The 19,387-nt window shown below is 36.3% G+C and overlaps 1 protein-coding gene across 4 annotated transcripts in view; it reads left to right on the top strand.

Annotated features, from left to right (window-relative positions):
* Window positions 1-19,387, top strand: part of PAQR3 (progestin and adipoQ receptor family member 3) — a 31,128-nt gene that overhangs the window by 1,945 nt on the left and 9,796 nt on the right. For 2 of the 4 annotated variants that reach the window (XM_005554970.5, XM_005554972.5), the window contains exons 2-5: window positions 2,212-2,374; window positions 7,113-7,268; window positions 10,733-10,930; window positions 13,493-13,583. In XM_005554970.5, coding sequence (XP_005555027.1) covers window positions 2,212-2,374; window positions 7,113-7,268; window positions 10,733-10,930; window positions 13,493-13,583 — 608 coding nt within the window. Of the gene's footprint in view, window positions 1-2,211; window positions 2,375-7,112; window positions 7,269-10,732; window positions 10,931-13,492; window positions 13,584-14,909; window positions 15,195-16,634; window positions 19,341-19,387 lie in introns of those variants that run through there. The other 2 variants (XM_005554969.4, XM_005554973.5) reach the window with 2 other exon arrangements.

The raw sequence follows: 19,387 nt of genomic DNA on the forward strand, positions 1-19,387 counted from the left end.
TGAAGATGATTATTGATTTTAAAACTGAACAGAATATGAAGATGTGGTGCTGGACTCCTGTTAACTTCAATAAGGATGGCACCAGATTCGAAAGACAGAAGAAAAGACCCAAAGCCAGTAAACAAGACATAGGGTTTTACTAGGGTAATTTACAGAGAGGTCCAGTGGCAGTGACCTGAATGGGAGAACCTCTGCCGCCTGCAGAAAGCATGCAGTTTATATAGCATTTTACTTAACACCCTTCCCCCTGACGGTCTCCACCTGGTAATCTTCATTTACAAAACAAAAGGCCTCCATCCCATGTACAGTCAGCATTCCGTGAGAAGGGACAGGGGCTCAGATGTTCCTCATAGATAAGGAATCAGTCTAAGGGTTGGCCATGTTTGCAATTGTAAACACATTCAAGTGTGTTTTTCATATAGGGTCATTCTCAGGATATGCTTAAGTTACTGCTGTCAGGTGTGTCTACTGTGCAGGAGACACCTAACTTTTCATACAGTAAGAGTAGATTCTTTATTAGAGGTGTTCTTGCTTTCCCACCAGCCTTAATTTCTCCAAGTTCAGCCTTTGCCCTCTCTCCTTTTGACTTTCAGGAGTGACTGGGACAGATTTTGGATGTAATCTGAGGAGGTTTTGTATGTCATAGCAGTTTTGCGAGTCCACTGTTAGCTGCAGGGAACATGGAGAGGTTGCGCCTCTCAGTTAAGTTAGTCAGGTTATACTGGATTTCACAAAAAGAAAAGTTCTGAAGTAATAAGCAGAGCATAGTATTGATTGTCAAAACAGTCTTGTAGTTATATGTTTCAAGCACATTCGTGCATCCCTTCCTCCAGTTATAAATAGTCTTTACACTTTGTACATGATAAAGCCTGAAATTCATGATCCAAGATTCATTTTATTCTTGATGATCATTTGATGGTTTTGACACCTTGCTATATACATCATGTATCTGGCCTTCACTGATTCAGAAATCCTTACTAGTAAGTGTTGACATATAACTAAATTTGTAGCAGTCACTGTGGTTCTTGCTTTTGCTTTTACAAGAAATGAACTTAAGAGAAGCAAAATAAATAGGAAATTCCATTTCTTATAAAAATGAGAACGTGAGAACCACAGTGACTGCTACAAATTTAGAGTTATATGTCAATGTCAATATGTCAAGGATTTCTGAATCAGTGAAGACCAAAAACCTAAATTTAAGCAAAAATACTAGATTTTGCAGACAAATGCAAGAGTAGTATTTTAATCTTTAGTCATGATGTCACCTTTTAGTAAATAATCAGATGAGTCCTCTCCACATCTGGAGAACCATTTCCCAAAAGTAAGAAAGGAGCTGGAAGAAAGTTGCAGCAGCATCTAATGTGGCTCCATTACTGTGTAGATGAAGAAACTGAAGCCCGGAGAGGTTAAGTGACTTGTGTGGGGTGGGGACAGTGAGCTTCTTGACTCAGGGTGGTACACACTGTACCAACCTGTGCTGCCAAGACCAGTTAGCCCAGGGCATTTTGAAAGAGGGCACATAGTACCCACATTAAAAGTAAAGTCCAGTTGTTTCTGAAAATGAGAAACTTAAGCCACCTGGAAACTAGACTGGTTTTAAGACATCCACAGCAAAGTTGTTCTGGCATGCCTGTCTTAAAGAACCTTTCCAATGGATCAATACATATTTATTTTGCTTCTGTTAAGTCCATTTAATTTTGCATTTGTATTTAATGAGCTCCAGGAAAGTATTCTAAGTTCATGCCTAACCTTGCACTGAGCAGGTTTTCAGATACGTATTATTGATAGAATATGCTAGCTAACATCCAGATTTCCTCTGCATGTTCATTCCTGAAGACCTTTAGTTTTTAGACTAATCTGAGCAAGGCATTGTGAACAGTGGGGTTATAAAGACGAATGGTACTGACCATTAGGGAGTTGATAGGCTGGAAGATGAGATGGAATTTGTATGTAAATCTCTTAATACAGAGAAGGAAATGGTAAGTATGATAATAGAGGTGAGCACCCAAAAAACTATGGTCCCAAGATTGTTGGCAATGTGGAAAAACTTAGAATAATTTGATTAGATAATATATCAAATTTAGAAAGGTACAGGTGGGGTAAGAGCTTTGGAGCAAGTATTAGGTAACACCTCAAAATTGTCCCTAACCTTTGAATGTGACAGTAAGTTGACCAATGTGAATCTCAGTTGCATGTATGTTTATTTTCCAGTTTGTTTATTTTATCTAATGAGACAGTAAACATCTGGAGTCATTTGCTGGGTTTCTTTCTCTTCTTCACCCTGGGAATATATGACATGACATCTGTGTTACCTTCAGCAAGTGCGTCCAGAGAAGATTTTGTAATTTGTTCTATTTGTCTTTTCTGCTTCCAGGTAAGTCATTTCACAAATACTGCTATTGGTAAAGAGAACTTTTTGTCAGGCAGGCTTGGTCAGGTGACCTTACCTCGGACCTACCACTTGCTTTAAAGAGCCCTGGAATGGCATGTTGGTCAGCTTATTGATTTTCATAACATAAACACCAAATAGTCTGTTCTTATGAGAGTATGTTTGAAATCCATTAAATTACAAAGATGGAGAAAAATTTGTTTCTCTCCTCTTCTTTTTGGGCACCTCTGCTTTAAGATTAATAAAAAAAAGTAGGAATCTTTGATTGCATTCTATTAGCTGGCTGAAATATAACACTAGTGTCTACTTAAAACTTGTTGGGGAAGATTTCTCATCTCTTTCCTGTTTGCATCTGTGATTTTTGTATTTGTTATTTCCATACTATATTTTACTGTCCTGTTTTGCTGCTATTGATTTTTTGCTCTGTTGCTTTAATGTTAATTTATTTTGAACTCACTGGCCTGGCTTCAAATACTTTCAGTTTATTTTCCTCTCTACCTCCTATATTTGTTAGTTCCATAGCACTGGCATTTTTCAAGAACCTGTAAAAATGTCTTTAAAAGTTACATTTAGTAGATTTCAAACAGATAATTTTGAAACAGAAAACAAATGTGGGCTATAGTTCTATTGACATTTAAAACAGAAATTTTTTCTGCTTCAGAGAATATAGAAAAACATAAAAATAAAAAGAAAAACTTATTATCACCCTTTCTCATGACAGACACAGACTAGCTATTCCCTGCAGTTAGCCTGTTGCTGCTGAGTTTGAGAGGTGAACCTCATAACTCAGCTGCACAAATGTCGCTTTCGTTGTGTATCATTTTATTTCAGAGTGTCATCGCTTTACTCAAGTTTAAACTTTGGACTTAAATGGCCAAGAAACACAGCAAAACAAATCTCTCCTACCCTTTTTTATTAATTCCAATTTTTGGAATAATAATTTACTTTTCTTTGAGGGAAAGCATAACCTATTTCTGTTATTAGAAAATTATTTTTCCTTCAAATATTTTTTAAAAATATACTCTTTCTGAGGTTTAATTTTTGCCCTGATTTCAGCCAAAATGTCCCTTACAATCCATAACCAATTTTGTAATGTAAATGAATCAATTTCTTTTTAAATTTTTAGGTGCATCTCAGTATAGATTAACATGCTCTTAATAATCATTAAGTAAAAACTGGCTTCTCTTCTTGTTAGTTATATGCATATTATCTACTTTGAGAATCCCTGCTCTTTTCCTTTATGCTGAGGCCTATTCTTTATGCCTTCACCACCTGCCACAGCTGATGTTAGTTCAGAGAATGTGTATTAATTTCAGTATTGACGTAAGAAAACAATACATTGCAAAACTAAAAGGATAAATAATTACAACAATTTCCAATAAAGAAATAGAGCCAAAGTATTACCATGACTTGCCCAGGATTATTCAGCAGGGCAGTAAAATCCTGTTCTCCTAATTGCTAGTGCAATGATCATTGTTACAATATATGCTGTACAACTTACTCAAGACAGATGAGCACATCTTCCCTACTTGAAAAGACCACTTCTTATCAAATTATAACTTGTTCACCTGAGTTTTTCAGATTCTTAGGGTCAGTGGACAGTGTAGTAAACCATAAATATATTTATTAATATTGATTTACATTTAATATTAAAAGACGATTTACATTTAATATTAAAAGACATAACATTTTTCTCACTCCTATGCTTCTATATACTTTAGTGCTTTCCTCGCAATCAGATTAATAGAGTACATTCTGAACAGTAGAATGTAATTCAGGGGCTTTGAACCTTCCAGGGTATTTGTATTTTGGAGAAGAATGTCAGAATACAATAATGCCTTTTGCTAGATTTGATCCATTTACATTCAGTTAACAAATATTTGTTGAATGCATCCTATATACATCCAGATACTATGCTAGTATCTGAACAGTGCTGAATAGAACCAACCTGGTATAAAGGTCAAGCCACTTGTAGGCGTGCAGAAGAGACAGTGAGGTGGCATTTAAGCAGGAAAAAAGAAGCAAGACTCACTTTCTTAGCACTTTCTGGACTTGCAGGTACTGGTTTTTGTGTTTGAAACCTAGGAAAATGGAGAAAGATAAGGCTGGAGAGATTGGCAGGGATCAAATCATTAGGTATTTTGTTATCATGCCAAGGAGCTTCGATGTGGGATGTAACACTGTAATTATCTGTCTACCTTGATGGAGTGAGATACTCCATAGAAGGAAACTTTCCATTATAACTGAAACATACCCAATTTCCCAGATTATCTTTCAGTCCATTTTTAAAGGAGCTCTAGGAATAACATATTCCTTCTTAAACAGGGCATACTAGGTATGGGTTAACTTTAAAATCTGGGGTTTTCTGTTAACACTATTTTACTTTTCCCTTAGATACCATAGTTTTCTTTTTCCTCTTTTTATTTTCTTTTTCACAATGAAGTGAGCTTTATTTTTGTTTCTAATTATTACTACAAGATATAATCATGTAGAAATTTAGGCAAACAGAAGTTTATGGAAGAAAACGTCACTTGAAATTCCACTTTTCAGAGGTAACTACATTGGACATTTGCGTTAAACAATGAGTTTAACCCAAATGTGTATGTTTGTGTATGCATAGCTACCTTGCACCTGCCTACCTGCCTGCTCACTTACCTGTCTACCTACTTCCAAGCTACAGTCATCCCTGCTTGCTATTTTGCGACCTGCTCTTGTGTCATTCAACATTGTGGCAATGGGATGTTTCCCCATCAGTGAGAAATATACGCTTTTATGCTCTCCTGATTTATGGTGCTTAATCTCAAGGATAATCTGAGAAAACAAATAACCAGGCTTCTTAGAGTTACGTTTAAATAACGAACTTAGAGTTAGTTACTGGTTGGTTGCTTAGTAACCAAAAAGCTATAGACTATTAAGGATTTTAGACAATTGATGAAGCAATGAAGTTGTGACAAAGTACATTGTTACTGAATATTGATATTGAGTCTATAGTAACTAGATTTGTTTAATGACCAGAATATAAAATATTAATAGCTGGATGACCATGTTACTGCCTTAGCAATTGCTTACAAAATGTTTATAGGTTGTACCTACTTTATATTGTTTGTTTGTCCCATTGCCTGCACCCCACTGTCACTGTCTCAGTACGTGCTCTCCAGGGCTATTCCTATAACCTCCTGTTTCAGCCCTTCTAGTCCACACCTCTGTAAGGGGGCACTTAAAATTTTCAGGCATATCATATTATACCCATAATATTGAAGTTAAAACCCATTAATGTGTAGGAGATGTCATAATCATAAAGAATATGATGCTTTTCCTTAATCTCTGCCCCCCAGCCGTAAATATGTGCACACCTTTTTTTATGTCCTTGGTGAATGCCAGCCCAACTTTTAAAATCCGCCTCAGGTGAACAGCCCTTCTCTGATGCTCTTTTCTTCCCACCAGTCCCACCCTCCAAATGCACATGTACCCTCACAGAGTCAATATCCTCCCACCTTTTCCAATTATGCTCTGCACTGAAGTACAGTAGGATTTGCTACTGTACTATTCAGTGATTCTGTATCACCTCCAATGTATGACACACGGCAGGTGCTTGATGGCTGAAAGGCATTCTGCCATAGACACCTCATCATCAGAGCAGCTGATTGAATCAGATTAGCTTTACTCTCAGTTTGGCAACCATATAAAGTTAGCAAGTCATGATTGTTTTTTAAATTATTATTTTTTTTGAGACAGGGTCTCACTGTCACCCAAGCTGGAGCATAGTGGGGCAGTCATGGCTCACTGCAGCCTCGATCTCCCAAGCTTAAGTAATCCTCCTGCCTTAGCCTCCCAAGTAGCTGGGACCACAGGTGCATGCCACCATGCCTAGCTAATTTTGTTTGTTTGTTTGTCGTAGAAATGAGGTCCTCCTATGTTGCCCAGGCTGGTCTCGAACTCCTGTGCTCAAGCAATCCTCACACCATGGCCTCCCAAAGTGCTGGGATTACAGGCATGAGCCACTACTACACCAGCCTGTTTTTTCTTGAAGGCAATAAAGCTGTGTTTACCTTAGAAATTAAAAGTAAACTCTATACAGTGAATCTCATACAGACATGAAAATTCTTAACTGAAAAAAAAGCCAATTGTGGAACAGAATGCATAGTGTGATTTCATTTAATTTTAAAATGTGTGTGTGTGTGTGTGTGTGTATATATATATATATATAATGAGTGCATGTGTACAGACTAATATATCACAGGTATTTGACATATGTATTGAAAATATCTGGAAAGACACATTAAAAATGTTATCACTGGCTACCTCTGGGGAATAGATTAAGAGTGGCTTATATTTATGTTCTTTGATTTTTTTAGGGATATGTATTGCTTCTATAGTAAATACTCTTTAAAAACAAATTCATGGATCAAAATAAGCCTTAGATGATAGTTTTAAAACATTCGCATTGTATAACTTTCCCATTACTGTGCTATTTATTTATAATTTTCATTTTTTAATGTAGTTATTTTAAATTTTCTCATTATTATCTCCATATTACCCATGAGGAAATTGAGGCTTTAGAGTAATGACATGGCTCGCTCTACTGTAAGGCACAGAGCTAGAATCCAAGCCCATAAATGTTTGAATTGAAAGCCTAGCCTTTTAACTATTTCCCTGAACATCATGCATAAGTTGCTTTAGTTTCTTTAGTCACTTTGTTAAGATTTGTTTTTATTTTTCACAGGTCTGTATGCTCTGCTCTGTGGGCTATCATCTTTTTTCCTGCCATCGGTCAGAAAAAACATGTCGAAGATGGATGGCATTAGATTATGCAGGAATTTCTATTGGAATACTGGGCTGCTATGTCTCAGGAGTATTTTACGCATTTTATTGTAATAACGTAAGTAGATTGAAACATTTTACATTCTACCTTTCGTATAGGTCTTGGGTTTTCTTGCCTTGGTTCTTTTGAACTTCTTAATAAGTACATAATTAACTTATAGAATAAGTAGAAGAGTTTCGTATAAGCATAAACTTATTTTTCAAAATGGCCCTGTCATCTCTAACATCTATTATCAGTTCTATACTTATTTTACTAATTTTTTATTGGAAAATATATATACAGTTATTTTCTGAAACTTAATGTAGACATTAAATTATTAATGTTTTCACTAAATCTATATGGCTGCATGGTTCCTCAAATATTCACATTATTTATCTTTTATTTGTGTGTTTATAGAACTGAAGTTAAAATTCACACTTGTTAAAATTATGAGGTTGGTTACTGCTTTCCATTTCTTTTTTCTCCTCTCAGTGAAAAAAAAAAAAAAAACCGGAAAATGTGTCTGCATTTATTAGCCCATATTCTTCTCTAAAATATGTTTTCCTGTCTTCAGTCTTATGTTTGGGGTAGGCTTGTAAGACAGACCAGATAGGAGTGAGTGTCTTTAACAAATGTGAGATGTGTCTTTTCTGAGTTCTGGATCAACTCTGCTTTCTGTCCCTAAGTACACACAAAAGTCAGTTTTTGCCTTGTGCAAAGCAGCATTTGCAACACTGTAATCAGATAATACAGCACCTGACCTAAAAATATTGGCCAACCAAACCTTATGGAGTGAACCCTAAGTTATCACCTCATGTTCCAGCCAAGAAGACAAACTGAATGTTCCCATGGGGTCAGTACATCTCAAGTTCTCCCTTTCAGAAAGTCCCCTTCCACCCTACTTTGTTTTCTTCCTGTTTTTCTACCATACTCTTGTTTTTTCTTTTGCCCGTTTAGTTACCTCCCTTTCAGAACCAAGACTGAGCTTCTCCCTCAGGAGCAATATACCTACTAGTTATTTCTAGTCCTAATCACAAAGAATAGAGCCTGTCCTGCCCAAGGCCCACCATGTAACAGGTGCTCTAAGGCAGGTATCTGCAGGTGCCCTACATATCTGGGGGTCACCAACCCCCAGAACCTGTCCGTGGCCTGTTAAGAACCAGCCCATGCAGCAGGAGGTAAGCAGTGGGCTGGTGAGCCAGGGAAGTTTCATATGTGTTTACAGCCACTCCCCATGGCTCGCATTATCACCTGAGCTCTGCCTTCTGTCAGATCAGCAGCAGCATTAGATTCTCGTAGCAGCACAAACCCTATTGTGAACTGCACATGCAAAGGATTTAGGTTGTGCAATCTAATGCTTGATGATCTGTCACTGTCTCCCATCACCCCCAGATGGGGACTGTCTAGTTGCAGGAAAACAAGCCCAGGGCTCCCAGTGATTCTACATTATGGTGAGTTGTATAATTATTATATATTACAATGTAGTAATAATAGAAATAAAGTGCACAATAAATGTAATGCACTTGAATTATCCTGAAACCATCTCTGCCTGCCTCCCCGCACCACGATCCACGGAAAAATCATCTTCCACAAAACCAGTCCCTGGTGCCAGAAAGGTTGGGGACCACTCTGAGGCACAGTCCTCAGCCTTCACTTATTGGGAAGATTGGCCACAGTGTGGAATTTCTCAGATTGCTTGGGATTTTTCAGTAGGACCTTTGTCTCTACACAATGACAGAGAAGACTGTCAACATATCTGGTGTCAAAATTAGTGAAGAGAAAAATCATAAATTTGACTTGAATACGTAAGAACATTATTAATTGTAGCTGCTTAAACGTGAGCCATTTGCTTTTTAGGCCTAATCACTTTGGAACACAAGCACATAATTAAATATATATGCAGGTAACCTTGTTGTAAATTGACTTGATTTTAGCTCTGCCCAGCTTTCATAACTTAACCATTTTGCATGAAACGGTTTATATGTTTTTAAAAAATTAGAGCATACTGATAACCAGGTGCTTGTGAGTACAACCGTGTAATATCTGAATTCTTTTGCTTATTTTATTCTGTATTTCTCTGAAACTGTTTTCCTTTATCTCTTGCTAAACATCAAAGTGAGATACTTTTTGTAAATCTCTTACCAGAAAAACTAAAAGTCCAAGATAGATTAAACAGATAAGGGAACTACTGGAGCTGATACAGTCAGTCCATGATCATTGAAAAATTGCTTTCTTCCATCTGGTTTCTAATCATTTTCAAATACTCAGTTGCTGTAGACCTATAAAAGACTCGTTTTACCTTTTAAGGAACACAGCTGCTTTCAGAATGAGATTGAAAACTGTGGACCCTAGATCCAGTAGAATGTACTTCTGGGCACACACTTAAACAAACAATCTGACATTTGATTTCAGGAAGTTAATAGCCCCAAAAAAGTCCTTGGTGCCCAGATTAAGAACTCTTGTCTTATGTGACTTTTGACTTTAAGACCAGCTAAGTGCTTATTTAAATACCTACATATCTCATAAGCCCTTCAAACCTAAGCTAAGTGTGTGCTCTCTCATGCCCCTGTTCTCTTCCCCCATCACACACACAGCAAACCTGGATCATCTTTGTTCATTTGCTTCATTAATAGAAGCCATTTATGTGGCCTTTCGGGCTAAAAACAGTCAAGCTTTCCTCTACTGCCCTCTCACACATCCAGTCAGCCATTAAGACTTAAGCTTATTTCAAAAATGCCTCCTAAATCTGGCGCTCACATCTACTTTATTCAACAGGAGTCCAAGCCCCCACTCTCTCTTTGAATAAACTAAACTAATATCTTTCTAGCTGGTTTCCTGTCACCTATTTTCTACACTGATGTCAGAGTTGTCTTTCTAATAAGTCAGTTTGAAAAACAGCTGTGTCATCCTATTCTTAAAGAATTCTGCTGTTCCTCCAATGCCAGTGTGGTGAAGTTCAAAACATTTAGCCTAACAGTATGCCTTTTCAGCCTTTCTTCTCAAAACTTCCTGCTGCGTTTGCTGTTCTCTTTCCTCACGAGCTCTGTCTTCCCACAAAATCTTAGATGTCATCTCCTCTATGAAGCATTTTTTAGCTACCCCAAGTAAAGTTAATTGTTCCCTCTTCTGTGGTTCTGCAGTGTTCTGTTCCTCAGTTACAGTATCTACCATAAGATTATAATCATTTGTTGACATGTCTGCCCCTCCCATAGTCTGTGAGCTCACTGCTGGGAGAGTTCATGTCATAGTCATCTTTGCTTTTATAGGACTTGAACTGTGCATGGCATGTAATAGGTAATCAGAAAATGCTATTGTGTGAATAAATGTAGTCTTTTACCAGCTCACTTTGGAATTTGGTTTGTCATTGTGACCAACCTAAAAGTTGTATGGAACATATTTTTTAAGGAAGGGAGATAATCTGAATTTGAAATGCAAATACCAAGTAAATAGAGTTTGGAATTTGTAGTGTAAAAGCCAAAATTACTTTTTCAGTTCCCTTATTGTTAATAACAGAATTAAACTGTGATTTCCTTTCATTCTAGTACTGGCGTCAGGTATACTTGATCACAGTGCTCGCTATGATCCTGGCAGTGTTCTTTGCGCAGATTCATCCCAATTACCTCACGCAGCAATGGCAAAGGCTCCGTTCTATCATCTTTTGTTCTGTTTCGGGATATGGAGTGATTCCTACTCTTCACTGGGTTTGGCTCAATGGAGGAATTGGTGCTCCTATTGTACAGGTAGGTTGAGTGTAGTTGATATTTTTCTCTCTTTTTTTTTTTTTTTTGCCTTTCAATCTTACTCTTTGTGGGTAAAGTAGTATAATCAAGCCAAGTGGGTGGATGTTTGTCATTTGAGAACATATTTGTAATTGCATATTGATGCCATAATTTTCACAGCCATATAAATAAGCATACCTTGCAGAAGTTGAGGTAAAATCTGAATACTGTTTTTCTCTGAGTTGTCTTTCTGTAAAAGAATACATTATTATTCTCTGTTACCCGTAGTATATAAATACCCAAGTCCTTATTTGTGGAGGAGGACTCCAAAGTTTCTAGCTTTGTCTGCTGGATCAGTGATAATGCCAATGATAACACAAGTATAGAAATAGGAGCAGCTGATCTTTAGGGGGTGAAGGGAAGTTGGGAAGGATTTTATGTTGGACCCGATGAGTTTGGGGTACCCAAAGGTAGAGATAGGATCTGGGATTTTAGCTAGAGTTTGACACTGGCAATAAAGATTTGGAAATCATCATTGTATTGGTAGCTGGAGCCAGGGAAGCATGTTCAATCCACTGACGACAATATATTGAGAAATAAAAGCTCTTTGTTAGAATCAGGTGTTATGGGGGAACAGTTGATGTGCATTAGGAAGAGTCTCAGTGAGCACTCAGGATTCTTGAGAAAAGGATTTGAAATAAGACTTACATTCTTAGAGATCATTGTAAAAATGCTCTATGTATGCACTAGAGAGTAAACTTGAGAATTTTTAATACAAGTAAATACGCCAAGAAATCTGACAGAAATCACATATACTCGTTGCAATGGTACCTTTTTCTAGAATGTGTGACTTTAAGGGTGGGTTTTATTCAAAAGAATCAGATTTTATTAGAAGAGGAGAGACCATTAGTAGGCCTACATTTATTTGCATGAAGTTGGCAACAGCATAGTGGAAAACAGTTGGGTGTACAGCTGAAAAGAAAGGAAGTTCTGTGACAGAGTCAATTGAGTGATATAATGTGGCCACTTGGCCAATTTGAGGACAAGGGTAATGATGTCTTCATACATTAGGATATTGGGAGAAAGGTGAGACAGTAGTGATGAGGGACATCAGTAATCCTCCTATCTGTGAAAACATCTTTCTGACAATTTTGATTCCCTTATAATAAGAAAATGGAATGGGGAACTGCCACTGTAGATAAATTCCAACTGGAATAATTGTTGACATAGAAGTGACCAAAATTTTTGGATGTGATAAACACATTCCTTTTAAGCTTATAATGACAAAAAGAATAAGACCCTAATGGGTCTAATAGTCAGTGAATTTTAGAGAAGTTAAGGAAAAAAAAGGGATTTTTTTTTTTTTTTGTATTCAGAAATCTTAAAACGGAAAGATGGCTTAGATAATAGTTTTCAAAGATGGAATCCTAATATGATCACAGATCATTCCAGTGAGGAAGCAAAGGGAAACTTTCACAGAATTGTTTGATAAGCTCTAATTTTTAAAAAGATGGAAAGACGGGCACTTTAACAAAGATAAAAAGTTCTGGAAGGGTTAATCTTGGGAGGCAGGATCAAATTGTGTTCTAGAATGTTTGAGAAATCTGAGGTTGATTAATCTGAAAAATATAGGAGTTCGGGAGGGTTATGATGATTCTCATATTTGAAGAGGAAGGAGAAATTTGTCTTTATTTTTTATTTCTTTGAAACAGAGTCTCTCTATTGCCTTCAAACTCCTTGGCTGAAGCAGCCATCGCACCTCAGCCTCCTAAGTAGTTAGGTCTATAGGCATGCACCACCATGCCCAGCTAAAAAAAAAAAAAAAACATTTGTAGAGAGAGGGGTCTTACTATGTTGCCCAGGCTAGTTTTGAACTCCTGTCCTCAGCTAATTAAAAAAAAAAAAAATTAGAGGGAGGGGTCTTACTGTGTTGCTCAGGCTAGTTTTGAACTCCTGTCCTCAAGCGATCCTTCTGCCAAAGCCTCCCAAAGTGGTGGGATTATAGGCATAGGCCATGCACCCAGCCTGTCCTTATTAAATGAGTTCTTGGTAAATTAAGTTTATAACCAGTATTAGGAACAGTATGTATAAGGATAGCTTGCTGGATTTTCTCAGGGCCAGGAAAGTCTTTTCAATACTGTGTCAGCAGTGAGACAAAGTGCTTCATATAGTAGTATTCAAGAGGACCATTTATCTGGGATATTGGAACAGATTTCTGTCTTGGGGAGACCCCTTAGGTCTTTTCCAGCCATAAGTTCCTGTTCTTCAGTGTCTTTGCTTATTTACCTGCCAACTCTATTTCCATATGCATTCTACCCATATACCTATGTTGCAGATGGAGTTGGGTGCCCTTAGGAACTTCAGCATGTTAAAGCTCCAGCCCCTTTAGGAGCCTGACCATTAGAGCACTCTCTGTGCTCCATTCTTGCAGACTGCTTCCTGCATATGAGAACAAGTTTCATTATTGGAGACAGTCTGCAAAACAATTCAGATTTAACAATCTTAAATCCAACTATTAGATTTGTAATAAATCTGGAGTTCAGTAACAGGAAGATCTGTAAAAAAACATGTTTTGCTTTTCAGGACTTTGCACCCCGTGTAATTGTGATGTATATGATTGCTCTTCTTGCTTTCCTATTCTACATTTCCAAAGTCCCAGAGCGGTACTTTCCAGGTAGGTGTCTCTTTTATAGCAGTTTTGTATTGTTATCCTAAATATATGCCCAAGGTGTATGCATCACAGCATCAAAACTTAGTTTCATTTTTTAATACTATTGATTATGGAAATGATTCCTCTCTTTCCAAACGTTACCTAAAACTTTCAAAGGGCTTTCACAACTTTTCCTTTCATCCTGACCATGTGAGTTGAGTCCAGTAGGTGGAGTTGTCACTGTTTTGTGGTTATGAACTAGTGACAAAGCTGACATTAGACTTTTGAGTCTTCTGACTCCCAACCACTATTTCTTTTAAAAAGTAGAACACCGTCAACTACCATTTACTTCTTTATATGCCAGCTAGTTGTTTAAAAGTAATTTATATATGCAGAGCTAGATAAAGCAAGAAATAAGAAGCAAAGGACAGTAAGAAAAAGATACTGAAAAGAAGTGAGGTGTAGGATCACTTCACAATATGTACATCAAAGGGGTCTATAAAAAAGATAAAGGTAACAAACCTGGCTTTAGGCTTCCTGGCACCCAGCACTAGGAAGAAAATAGTGAAAGTTAAGAGTCTTTATGTTTCCAGAAAAAGATAGTGAAAATAAGTGAGGTGTAGGATCACTTCACAATATGTACATCAAAAGGGTCTATAAAATAGATAATGGTGACAAAGCTGGCTTTAGGCTTCCTGGCACCCAGCACTAGGAAGAAAATAGTGAAAGTTAAGAGTCTTTGTGTTTCCAAGATACACAAGCCAATAGATTTTTTTGTTCTTCATTCCAAAGAAAATATTTTCAGATGGAAAATAAGAGGACACTGGGTGGAGTGAACAACAGTCTCCAAAACCTGTATTTGCTTGTTTGAGAACTTTAGCTCTGGAGTCAGACTGCTTGGGTTCAAGACCCAAATCAACCACTTTCTAGTTACGTGAGCTAAGTAAGTTACTTAAGCGCTCTCAGCTCCAGTTTCCTATCTAAAACATGGAAATACTTTTTTCCGCCCCCCTGGGGTTATGGTAAGGAGTAGATGAAAAAATGCATATAACACAGTTTAATGAGGATTAGATGAGAAAATGCACATATCATGTAACCAGGTTTCTAGCAATTAGTAGGGACTGAATAAATGACAGCAGTTATTACTATGTCCCCCAGCCCTGGTCTTATAAGTGAAATATGTGGTTTAGTGAGAGACAGAGTGACGCAAATCCAGGTAAGTTTTGGCATGGGTCAGAAATAACATTTAGAGTGCATAAAACTGATGTTTTTTTCAGTTTGGAGAGCTAAAAGTCAGGGAGCAGTTTAAATCTAAACTGCAAATTTATCCCCTCTTCTTCCTGGGTTAAGAATCACTTCAACGGTGAATCAGAGAAGGGATTGTCCCACTCATCACGTGTGTTGGGGAAGATGAAAGGGTGAGAAACCCTGGCCTAAACAATGCATCCCACGGATCCTCAGGCATTCCTCTGTGTACTTGGTTTTTCACCACTGAGCTTTAAACAAGAACGGAAATACAGGGGAAAACCTGAGTTGTAAACAGGAGGATTTGGGAACAGATCTAGGACATGCCACTGAATTGAAGACCACCCGTCTTCCAGGCAGGGCCAGAATTTCCCTCAGAAAACAATTCTGGTAAAACATATTTTTGTATCACTTTATTAATAATTCTTTTTAAAATTCTATATTTTCTTTATAATAGATAAGTAGAACACCAAACCATGAAAATTCTCTATGTGATTATGACCATAGTGGGTTTTAGGCCTTAAAATATTCAGATCAGGAGTTACCAGTCGTTTAATATAGAACATCTATAAACAATCAAACTCGTTGTAACTTAACCTTCCCCAAGACATACTTGACATAAAATGTGCCCTATGTAGCAGAACATGTTGAGTTCGGGTACATAAGAGCAGTGGAGATACAGAAACTAAAAAATTAGAAGTCTTTACAGTGAAAAGTGATAGTCTCAAATGTTCATGTACAAATGCCTTAGAAACTATCTCTGGCAAGTCCTCATGTATGAGCTGGCCACTGGGAAATAAAATAAATTTTAACCTAAAAGCTTTCATTCAGCTCAGGTCGAATGTTTAAAAATGTATACACAATACAATGGCATTTGATGGGTCCAAGGATCCCCAAGGTGTGTGGATAAAATTGAGTGGATCTCTGATAGTTGTATTAGATAATCAATATTTGCTGTATTTTGTTTTTTAAAAAATGAATCTGTAGGCTTCACTAGACTGTCAAAAGAGTCCATGGTACAAAAAAGGCTAAGAATCTTGTTGACATACACTTTAAAATCTATGTACTGTACTGATTGGTAAGAAAAAAGAGAGGTTAGAGAATATTTACATTATATGACCATAGAAGTACCATGAGTATGTTATTTACATTGAAATTATTATAGCTCTGTATTTTGTTATTTGCTAAGAGAGATCAAGAAGTTTTCCATATGTTAATTGTTTAATCTTCTTAGAATTTAACATTTGACCACAAAGAGATTAAATTGTTCTCTGAAGTTGTATATGAAATAACCTGAGTTAATTAAGCCATTACTAATTACATCCTGCAGATTATTCCATTAGTTAGAGAGCACAGGATTCAGGTCAGCACTTTTTCTTTGCACGCCTGCTTGAAATAAAAAGTGCGTCTAGTAGGTTTATATCTAAACCCAACAGTATATCTGCTTCTCGCAGATTTATACCTAAATCACCCCATGATTTTTAACATCTAGTTTCTTTTGCCTCTCTCAATAATTTGTTGTTGTTGTTCGTTCTGCCAGATGTGAGACATGGGAGGCATAAGGTCAAATTCCTGAAATTAAGTTAGATTTTGAAAACACACTTGGAAGAGCATTTCTGAAGTTTACCTGTGTACTTAATAAATAAAACCTTAAAATTAGACTCAAATATGAATTGATCCATTTTTAAAAACGTTTGGATCTCCAGTTAGTCTCTAGGCACTCTGAGACTATGAAAATTTTTCTGCTAAACTATACTTCCAAGAAATATATTTTTCCTTTAATGTCAACATATTGAAATCAATATTATTTTTTTTCTACCTTCTTTCCAGGACAACTAAACTACCTCGGATCAAGCCACCAAATATGGCATATCCTTGCAGTAGTGATGTTATATTGGTGGCATCAGTCAACAGTGTATGTCATGCAGTACAGACATAGCAAGCCTTGTCCTGACTATGTTTCACATTTGTGAATTAGGTATGGCCACCTGGTGAATTCAGTTGTTAAGCAATATATAATGGGGAATTGTATACCCCACTATTTCTAAAATTCCCATTCGTTTTCCCTTTTTCCTCTTTGAGTAACGCTTTATAAAAATGGGGGAAAAAAGTATACTTAAGGATCTGTAGTAATAGCTGCTTTACAAAACCCTTAAAACTACTAATTTGCTGCTTGTACAGAAAGTGAAAATTAGTTGGCAATCATAAGAAATATCTGAATAACAATGATGAATGGGAAACTAGTGTTGAAATAGGATTCATTTTACTTAGCACCAGCTTAATTTCCTTAGGAAGGGCTCATCTCCATTAGAAAATGGAGTCATCCTATGTGCTTAACTATTTTCAGTAAATTACCAAGTTTAAGTGCCTAATCAAGTCAAGGGTTGTTTCAGCCTATGCTTAATGCAAGCTAGGATAGTGATTTTAAATAATCACTAGCTTTTAAGTACATGATTTGTGAGAAACTGGCACTTCAGAGATTATATCCTTTAGCTATAGGTTCTTCTCTCCCTAAGAACATTAGATATTTTAGTTTTCCAGAACAAAAGCTTTAAACTTCTCCTGCAAGTTGAGAGAAGGTTTGAGAAGAGGAAAAGAACATGTCATTTTCTATCAGATAAGAATCACATTAGAAACTAAGTACAGGATTAGACAAATTATGTGATCAAACAACATAGTCATTAGCCACCTAAACATTTTAATTCCAGATATTAATTCCATATAATAACTGAATTCTTGTGAGTGGATTACAGCAGGTTTTTGATCCCAAAATTCCAGAGCTTTCAACTCTCTGAATTTTTAGTCCTGAATATCCAGTGACGGGGGTTCCCAGCTTTATGGGTGCTACTTTCAAGGCCATAGAATCTAGATGGCCCTGTCTTGACCCTGAAATGAACCTTAAGCCTTAGAACAACGTCATGCAGATACCCCATTTGATAAGACGCTTATTCACCTGTGCTCTAGTCCTTGGTTTCTGCATGTGTTAGCATTGCATTGATAACTCAGAATCTTGATAAACACTTAATATTTGGACCTGAAGCATTAAACTTTCTCTTTATTGTATATACTTAAAAAAATAGATCTCACTGCCCTATCATACATTGTAGCCCTCTTATTCTTTGGTCTTTCATATGCATTAAATCCCTTAAAGCAGACATTCATAAAAACTTACATTGTTTATTGGAATATAAAATATTACCCAAGTTTCTTAATGAGTTGACATGAGCTGTTTTAAATATTGGTGTATTTTCAGAACAGCAAAATTACTGAATATCAGAAAAAATGTTAATTGATGATGAAGCTTATTCCCAAAATGCCTTTTGTACATACGATATTTGGAAAGTCACTTTAATGTGCCTCAGTTAATACATCAGTGAAATGTTGTGTTTCTTTTCCAGTGTAGTATTTTTGGAATATAAATTCCCCATGCTAGTATCTCAGCAAAGAGAATTTCCCCCCAGGAGGCTCAGTAAAGGAATACCATGTCTTACCCATCGTGATGATGGAACCCTGCTTTGAAAATGGCTATTTTACCTTATAAGGTTAAAATTTTGATCCATATGTTAAGTGATAGAAGATTTTGGTGCAACAGTAGTAGGATATATTTCTCCTAGAACATCCCTTATTGGCTTACATGATTTTATTGCCTTTAAATAGATATTTTGTCATTTTGGCCAAACAAAAGACACTGAGTAGTTATACTTAAGTTAAAAATGAGAGGAAAGTCATTATTTTAGGTGTGGAGCCATTTTTATTAGAAAATTTTGTCAAAATAAAAAAAATTGAATCATTTCAATTTTTGCAATCCCTGTATTAGTATATGAATTAATACTTGCCATCTGAATTAATACATAAAAAGAGCATACTGTGTTTTTAAATCAGTGTTTCTTTGAATTTAAAGGGTGTACAGGTCTTTCTGTAGGAAAATTGTTCCGTGTAAACATTTCAACTTTTTATGAAAATGTTAAATATTGTAAGAAAGTTATCCTCTCATTTTTTCACTGCTTTGATGTATTTATTATAAAGTAGGGAATGAATGAATGAATGTGGATTGCTGTCAACTAGAAACACTTCTGTATGTCAGTCAGCATTTAATGACCACCTACTGTGTGCACAGCACTACTGGTAAAATTTTGAAGATATTGTTAACATTAAAAAATATTTTAAAGTTGTCTACAAATCTGAGCCTTGTAATGATGTATATTTATTTTTGTTTTTATAGATTAAAATAAGATTAAAATATACTATCCAGTTACAGTACTAAAAAAGACTGGTTTTAATTTTACCAATGTGTGAACTATAAAAGCTTTTGCCTACAGATTTTGCAAGTACATTTTAAAATTATCTATGGCTGTTTTAAATTGTCTCGCAATTTATATGGTTGTGGTTAACTCATTTAAGAAACAATTATCTTTCTATATTAAGCCATTTTCAAATAGCAAGACAGTGCTTGTCTTTTTTTGTTATTACACTAACTGCAATTCAGTAAGCTGCATGACAAAATATGTATTATGTAAATAAACCGGGTTTACTAAATATTTTTAAGTGCTGCTTGTCATTCTTTGTAATACATAACAGCTTTA

Source organism: Macaca fascicularis, chromosome 5, assembly GCF_037993035.2.
Source record: "Macaca fascicularis isolate 582-1 chromosome 5, T2T-MFA8v1.1".
Classification (NCBI taxonomy): Eukaryota; Metazoa; Chordata; class Mammalia; order Primates; family Cercopithecidae; genus Macaca; species Macaca fascicularis.